At 48.4% G+C, this 8764-nt stretch overlaps 1 protein-coding gene across 1 annotated transcript; it reads left to right on the top strand.

Annotated features, from left to right (window-relative positions):
- On the top strand, window positions 4464-6353 carry LOC8070759 (UDP-glycosyltransferase 73C5). The gene has a single exon (XM_002437991.2). The coding sequence runs from the start codon at window positions 4594-4596 to the stop codon at window positions 6136-6138; it is 1545 nt and encodes a 514-aa protein (XP_002438036.1). The 5' UTR covers window positions 4464-4593; the 3' UTR covers window positions 6139-6353.

Below are 8764 nucleotides of genomic sequence, written 5' to 3'. Positions count from 1 at the left end.
CCGTGATACTGGTACTATCAAGACTTCTAAAATGTCAATGTTCCCATGATCCAGACACATGCTGCAGCGCAGAGCAAAAGATATGACCCAGCCATTCCTAACGGGGATCTCCATTTGAGAGATGGCTGAGTCTCCTTGGAGGAATCTTCTCAAACTGAGAGATGGCTGAAAACTGAGAGATGGCTGAAATTGGACCAATTAAGGTCTTGTTTGGATGTAGTTGGATTCGCACCAATCCACATGTGTTGAGGTGGATTGGAATAGAATTTAAACTAAATTCCACCCCAATCCACTTCAACACATGTGGATTAAGGTGAATCCGACAACGTGGAGCATAAAATTCATAGCAAGTCACGATGGTACAGAGCGCACCGTGGGTGGCAAGCAGCAGGGCGGTGTCGACGGCCGGGATGAGGTGACCCTGCTCTCTCAGCAGGACGAACACGAAGTGCGCCGCCGCCTTTGAGCGGCCGGCGTCACCCTCCGCGTCTCCCCGGTCAAGGATGTACGCTGGCGCTTGGCTCGTCATCCTACTCGTCGTCTTCCCGAGTGAGCTGTTGTTTTCTTACCTCTAGTGTGCTGTAGACTTTAGGTGGATGTGCGTGCCATCTTAAGCCAAATCTGTTATAACAGTTGGTCACTATATTTTTTTTTGTCAGCGAACCATCTGACCAGATCGTACATGCACTCGCACCTGCCCAACATATTACTTTTAAAAAAACAAAATATTTACTTTTAAATATTGTAACTTATAAAATATGTATCTATTTTTAATTTCATCTGTACTGGTATGTTCTACGAGAGGAAAGAAGATAGAAGAGAGCTTAACTCTTATTCTAGCACCAAACTAGATAAGAAAGCATAGACATTTGTATGTCTAAACAATAGTGTATGTAAGGAAGAGCAGAAAAGAAGAAGAAAAATACATGGTACCATATAATAATAAAAAACCTCTTTATAGATAAATATGAGACAATTATTATATAGCTTGGCTCTTATAACTTGTCTTATAACTAAGCATTTATCTCTATTATTGACCTTGCCCATACAATCCTAAGTTTTTTTTTTATGGTTGCGTGATGTAGGCCCCGGATACTAGGGGCAAAATTTTAGTCAAGGACCTGTTTTGATCAATCCATAGACTAAAATTTAGCCCCTACAGTTTAATTCTATTATACTATTTGGATTCATAGGTTAAACATAAGCCCTTTACACTACAATGACCAATTTTCCCATGGAATGGTTGCCAGGCGTGCAATCGACACAACGGCGCCATGGAGGAGCAGGAGTGAGTCACCGCCGGCGGCGACGCAAAGCAGGATAGGTCGCCACCATCCTTGAGGTCCCCGAGGGTGACGAAGCAAGAGGACTTAGACAGGAAGGAAAGGTGTAGGAGGACGTGCTCGAAGAGGCCCCCGTTGTAGGGGAGTGTGATGGGGCCCGCGCAGGCCTCTGATGGGAACCCGTACTCCTCTTCTGCTTGTCAGAGCAGCTCCCAAAACACGGGGTGGTTCAGGTGCGTCACCCATGCACACCACCACGTGGCCCACTAGGACTGGGACTGCAGCTGCCTCCATTGTCGCAGCGTGGGACCGCCACTCTCGTAGCGTATGTGGAGCCACACGATGTACCGGATCTTGCGGGGCGTGGTGCGGAGGGACCTTTGCCTTTCGGATTTCTAGGGTGAAATGCAATGCGAATAGCTGAATAGGAGTGGTGGCACAGACAGAGGAAGAGAGGGCGAGAGCCGCAGGGATCGAAGTGAGCGAGATAATAGTGCTGGGGATGAGTGTGGACAAGAGAAGGGCGGCGGGGTTGATGTCTGGTAGCGGTGTCAACGTCGGGGTGTGACAAAGAGCGATGGTGAAGGCAGCGGTCATTCCTGTTGCTGCAGCGTGCCTCTAGATCGGTTAGGGTTTAGGGATTGTAGGTGGGGTGTGGCGGTGACAATCGAACCTCATGCCCCGTGTCCTAGCTCCCCACCTCCCCTTATATGCGTTGCACGATAGAGGCCTACCAACCATGGAACGGTTGGGCCCCTGACCAGGGCACGAGTTAAGGCTCAATTAGCCGTTGAGCCAATCAGTGGGAGATCAATCTAACAACCCCAACTAATGAGCTAGAGCATTGTAAATTGATTAAGCAATGAAGGTTCCTTTCTTCCCTAATAGCCATACAAACTGAATCATCAACAGAACTTAGATGAAAGTTAGACGCATCTCTCTAGGCCAGATAGTTTCGGAGGCCAGTCTCAATTCCTTGTATAACCATCTTCTAAAGGTAATCGGACTCCATCTAAAGCTTGTACCACAGTGATATTTATGTTTTCACATAACTCAAAAGAATAGACTCTTGTTCTTTTTCTGGCCCGATCTATACGAGCGTTTGATCAGGTCTGTTAAATACCGCAGCGTAAAAATGAGAAGAAAGGAATTCAATCTTTCTTCCTTATTCGTTTTTCTTTTGGGAACTCTCTTTCTTATTCTGAAAATCATGATACCGTTGGTTGACTTTTAGATCTGATTTCTCTTACAAACTTTTCTTCTAGTGTAATATTACAACAATCAACAGTTTTCGCCGTCTTTGGGGAAGAAAATTCAAAAAGCCACCGAGTCATGATGACATGTACCATTGGGGGGCGTGGGTATGATTGGAAGTAGTGTTCGCTGATTTATTGTAAGAGAAAAACACTATTGGCTGATAAAAAAATACGACTTATAAGACAAGCGAACGGTAATGGCCCAGATGACTGACATTAGAGTATTTAACTATCTGGATGACCAAGTGTGAGTGCCGGCGTACAATTTAATATGATTTTTCTAGTGAAAGTCAACATATCTGGTGCGATCTTTGATAGTTCAGATTGTTATAATATTATAAGAGCCTACTCAGATGTTACGTAGATATATACTCTCCTTTTGTTCTAAAAAATAGCCAAGTAATTTTAATTTATAAAAAATATTAACATTTATGGTATCAAATAGACTATTTGCTTACCATTGTATTAATGATTAATTATGGAATATAGATCTATTTAGAGACATACATGTTGATATTACTTTTAATAAATTTAGTCAAACTTGAAAAGTTGACTTGATTTAAATTTAAAATAGCATCCCCGTCGACCTTTATAATTGCACCGCAACCTCTATGTTGTCCCACACACCATGACGGTGCTGGTGCCAACGAGGTAGGCTCACTGAAATCTTAGTTACCGCTCCGGGGCAGTTATAAAGACGACGGGCACAGATCTAGATAGAGGATGATGATGATGAGGGACCAACCTACCTCATTGGCACCAGCACCGCTGGAGGAGATAGAGATAAGAGAGAGAGGAGCCATAGCCACGAGCGTCGCGGTGCGTGGATCGGACGACTTCCACCACCGTCCCCGCGTGGATCTAACACTTCAAAAATCACTTGCTAGAGCCGACAGAAGCGCGCGAGTGCTCTATAGCATAAACATATAGGTCCTAGGCTCCTAGCCATGAAAGACACTAGTGATTTGAAGTCAATCATTATTATGGGCTAGCCGGAGTTGGATTTCGTTAGAAACTATTTAAGACCATGCTACCGCGAGATGGAGTACAAATCCTGCATAATGTCACCCTGGCTCCCACCCATCCTTTAGGGCACTCACAATGCAAGACTCTATCACAGAGTCCAAGACACTTAATTACATATTATTTATGGTATTTGCTGATGTTGCAGCATATTTATTGAAGAAAGAGGTAGAAAAAATAAGACTCCAAGTCTTATTTAGACTCCAAGTCCACATTGTTCGAGGTAATAAATAATTTTAGACTCTATGATAGAGTCTGCATTGTGAGTGCCCTTATAGGTCCATAGACATGTCTTAAAGAGGTGCATATGGTGGAATCTTAATTAATCTCATTGTTTTTCATTTTTCGGGGTGCATTGGCACCCACGGCATACAACTTATCTTTGCCCGCGCTAGTTGACATTGGATTTCGTTAGAAACCTAATATTTGTGGCCCACTAACTCGGCAACTTGTTTCATACTGTTTAACCATGCTACCGCGAGGAGTACAAACATTAGTCTCGCAATGCACACAAATGTGTCGGGCCTTGTTAGTTCCATCGGTGAAAAGTTTTTAGTAACACTTTTGTTTATGTTTGATAATTATTATTCAATTATAAACTAACCAGGCTTAAAATATTCATCTTACAAATTACAAATAAACTATATAATTAGTTATTTTTATCTATATTTAATATTCATACATGTAACGCGAGATTAGATATGACGATGGAAAATTTTGAAAAAAATTAGCTTTTGGGAACTAAACAAGGCCTCATACTGTCATCCTGGCGCCCGCAAAATCACACAAGTGTCATACGTCAGTCCTGAGGAGTGAATGATGAGGACATAGATGCCGACCGGCCGGCCTTGGCCGGCTGGGTTAACGACGCAAACAAAGCTCCAACCTCCAAGTCGACTCACGTATGCGGTCTTTTATAGCAGATGCCATGCGCACTAGAACACACACACGAAAGCATCCAAGATCACTAACCTCGCTCACTGCCCATCCCATCCCTATCTGGTCGGCCACGACGATCTCCAGAAATCAGGATGGGTAGCCAAGGGCAAGCGGCGACCGACGGCCGGGGAGACGCAGACGACACCGGCGGAAGAACCCAAGCAGCGCACTTCGTGTTCGTCCCGCTGATGGCTCAGGGCCACCTGATCCCGGCCATCGACACGGCGCTGCTGCTCTCCACCCACGGCGCCGTCTGCACCATCGTCGGGACCCCGGCCACGTCTGCTCGGGTACGCCCGACCATCGAGTCCGCCCTGCAGTCCGGCCTGTCGGTCCGCCTCGTCGAGTTCCCGCTCAACTACGCCGAGGCCGGCCTGCCCGAAGGCGCCGACAACATGGACAACGTCCCGGCAGAGTACTCGCAGAACTACTTCGACGCCGTCGCGCTCCTCCGCGCGCCGATCGAGCGCTACCTCCGCGCGCAGGCGCCGTACCCGACGTGCGTCGTGGCGGACTTCTGCCAGCCGTGGACCACGGTGCTCGCGACCAACCTCGGCGTCCCGCGCCTCACCTTCTTGAGCATGTGCGCCTTCTGCCTCCTGTGCCAGCACAATGTCGAGCGGTTCAACGCGTACGACAACGTCGCCGACGACAACGAGCCGGTCGTCGTGCCGGGTCTGGAGGAGAAAAGGATCCTGGTAACGAGGGCGCAGGCCCCGGGCTTTTTCCGGGGGATCCCAATCCCGTGGTGGGAGGAGTTCGCGGACTACGTCGAGCGCGCGCGGGCCGAGGCCGACGGCGTCATCGTGAACACCTTCGAGGAGATGGAGCCGGAGTACGTCGCCGGCTACGCGGCGGCCAGGGGGATGAAAGTCTGGACCGTCGGGCCGGTGTCGCTGTACTATCACCAGGAGCGCGCCGCAACGCTGGCGGCGAGAGGGAGCACCGCCGACATCGACGCCGGCGAGTGCCTCCGGTGGCTGGACGGCAAGGAGCGCGACTCCGTCGTGTACGTCAGCTTCGGGAGCATCGCGCAGGCGGACGGGAAGCAGGCCGTGGAGCTCGGCCTCGGGCTGGAAGCGTCGGGGCACCCGTTCATCTGGGTGATCAGGAACGCCGACGAGTACGACGGAGCCGTGCGCGTCTTCCTGGACGAGCTCGACGCGCGCGTCGCGGCCGCGGGGCGCGGCCTGCTCATCAGGGGGTGGGCGCCGCAGGTGCTGATCCTGTCCCACGCTGCGGTGGGCGCGTTCGTGACGCACTGCGGGTGGAACTCCACGATGGAGGCCATCACCGCGGGGCTGCCGGTGGTGACGTGGCCTCACTTCACGGACCAGTTCCTGAACCAGAAGATGGCCGTGGAGGTGCTGGGCATCGGCGTCAGCGTCGGGATCACGGAGCCGCTCATGTACCAGAAGGTGGAGAAGGAGATCGTGGTCGGCCGGAACGTGGTGGAGGAGGCCGTGAGGAGCGTGATGGGCGGCGGGGAGGAGGCAGAGGAGAGGCGGCGGCGGGCCCGCGCGCTGGCGGTCAAGGCGAGAGCGGCCATGCAGGAGGGCGGGTCGTCGCACCGCAACCTGCTGGATTTGGTCGGGCGCTTCGAGGGTGTCATGGCCGAGACTACCAAAGGCGCGTGAAGCAACAGAGCACTGCATAGTGCAGGTCTACTGTGGAGAAGGCGCTATTATATTGGCTACGTTTTAATCGTTTTCGATTTTACAGCAAGCGAGTGTCTGCGTGTTGCTATGGGGAAAAAACTTTTATACGTGTGGATGATTCATTTAAGGTCTTGTTTACTTCCAAAAAAGTTTGTAAAATATGAATAGTAACACTTTCGTTTGTATTTGACAAATATTGTCCAATTATAGATTAACTAGGCTCAAAAGATTCGTCTCGTCAATTACGACCAAACTATACAATTAGTTTTTATTTTCATATATATTTAATACTTTTTTTAGATAATGGATAAAAAATTATCCGACATATATATTTAATACTCCATGCATACGTCTAAAGATTCGATGTGACGGGGAATCTGAAAAATTTTGCAAAATTTTTGAGAACTAAACAAGGCCTAAGTGTAACTATCATGATAACGTGCTTTCGAGAAATTAGGCATAAGTTACACGAAAAAGGATATCATGATCTTTAGAAATGTTTGTACATGGCTTAATAGCAAAAAAGTTCAAAAAATTATAGGCAAAGAGGATTATAAGAATATCAATTATGGTTATGCAAAGATTATACGTCCCTTTTCGAGCCTATTTGGTTGGCATTGACCTAGCTAATGCACAGTACACTTGAGCGCGTGCGAGTCATTTTAGTGTATAAATGAGACCTAGCAACCCATACAAAGGCACCACCAACATGCATTGCGACTTCTGGGTTAACCCCTTCGGCCCTTCACGATTATAACACATGACCTTAACAATGGTCTGCTACAAGAGGATTGAACAAAATGGATCCCACAAACAACCATGTATTAAACACTTAAGCAAAATGAGAGAAATGGGAAAAATATTATGGTAAAGTCTGAATACAATGAGCCCCATGTAAGAGAACCTACCACCGATTCTTTTTTTTTTTGAACATGCCATAGCATGTGTTTCATTAAAGAGAAAAACCTACCACCAATCTGAGAGCAAACCCTTCAAGTGATGTTTTCTTCCTTTTCTAGTCAAGTTATTTATGCGGATATCTAGAGTTTAATTAGTTGCAACTCAGCTCAGAACAAGCGACACCATTCATATCCAATATCTTTGACCTTGCAAGTGCCGAGTGTTGCATTTCTTAAGTCAATAGTAATAGGCAGCCAGCTAGGCAAACAATCGTCAACACAAAATACAAGTCAATGATAGTGTACCTAGATGTTACTATTGGCTTCAAAGACAAAAATTGCTTAGTGAATTGGTGTTGCCATCCCCTTCCAGCGACCATTTTAGATCACCCCTCTATAGCTAGTAAATTTCTTGGTAATGACTTATATATGACAGTCCGTCTTTAAGGGCTAGAAATAGCCACCCACGTGCAACTCCGCACGCGCATGTGACTCTCCACTCGCCACGCGCACACTCACCTCTCTCTCTCTCTCTCTCTCTCACTCACACACACATCTCTAGCAACTTCCTCCCCAACCCTGGTGAGCAGATCTGGCAACGACATATATTCTTGTCTTCCCCCCTGTCTCTCTTTCCCCGGCGACCTCCTCTTCAACTCCGACGTGCGGATCCGGCGACGGCATGGAGTCTTTAGGTGGATCGAGCGACGGACATGGCGGATCCGATGAGGTATGTCCTCCTCCACCTGGATCTTCGAGCTAGGGTTCTAGTGACCTCCTCACCAACTCCGATGAGCGGATGCAGCAATGACATGGAATCTTCGGCCGGATCCGATGAGGTATGTCCTCCTCCACCTAGATCTTCGAGCTAGGGTTCTAGTGACCTCACCACCAACTCCAATGAGCGGATGCAGCAATGACATGGAATCTTCGGCTGGATCCGATGAGGTATGTCCTCCTCCTCCTCCTCATCCTAGATCTTCAAGCTAGGTTCCGACAACCTCCTCCCTAACTCCGACAAGTGGATTTGTAAGCGACATGGAGTCTTCAGGCACATCTGGCAGCGGCCATGGCGGATCCGACGTGTCCTTCTCCTCCTCCTAGATCTTTGAGCTAGGGTTTTGACAACCTCCCCCCCAACTCCAGCCAGAGGATCTTGCGATGCCATGGAGTCTTCGGGCGGATCCGACACAGACATGGTAGATCCTGCGAGGTATGCCCTCCTCCTCCTGGATCTCCAAGGTATGGTTCCGGCAACCTCCTCCCCAACTCTAGCGAGCGGATCTAGCGACAACATGGAGTCTTCGGGGAGATCTGGCGGCAGGCATGGTGTCGACGAAAGCTGGTCGGCAGTCTACCTTGGGGTATGCCCACGGTAGTAGTTTATCGGTAGACGGTGCGCAAGCTACGAACTTGATGGTGACGCAAGACACAGACAAGGTTTTTATCTAGGTTCGGCCGCCGTGTGGGCGTAATACCTACGTCCTGCGTCTGATTGTATTGGATTGTATTGAAAGAATAATATGTCCTAAGGGGGGTCCCTTGCCCCTCCTTATATAGTCCGGAGGGCAGGGTTACAGATCTGGAAACTAATCCTAGTCGGTTACAATTGCCATAGATAGTTCGATATCAATTCCTATTCTAACCGACTAGAATCCTGCTTGATCTTCACATCTTGTTTCCTTGCGCGAAACTCCAGGCAGTCG

The sequence above is a fragment of the Sorghum bicolor genome, chromosome 10 (genome assembly GCF_000003195.3).
Source record: "Sorghum bicolor cultivar BTx623 chromosome 10, Sorghum_bicolor_NCBIv3, whole genome shotgun sequence".
In the NCBI taxonomy this organism is placed as follows: Eukaryota; Viridiplantae; Streptophyta; class Magnoliopsida; order Poales; family Poaceae; genus Sorghum; species Sorghum bicolor.
Note: the sequence above shows the minus strand (reverse complement) of the source record. Positions and strands in the feature narration are given on the sequence as shown.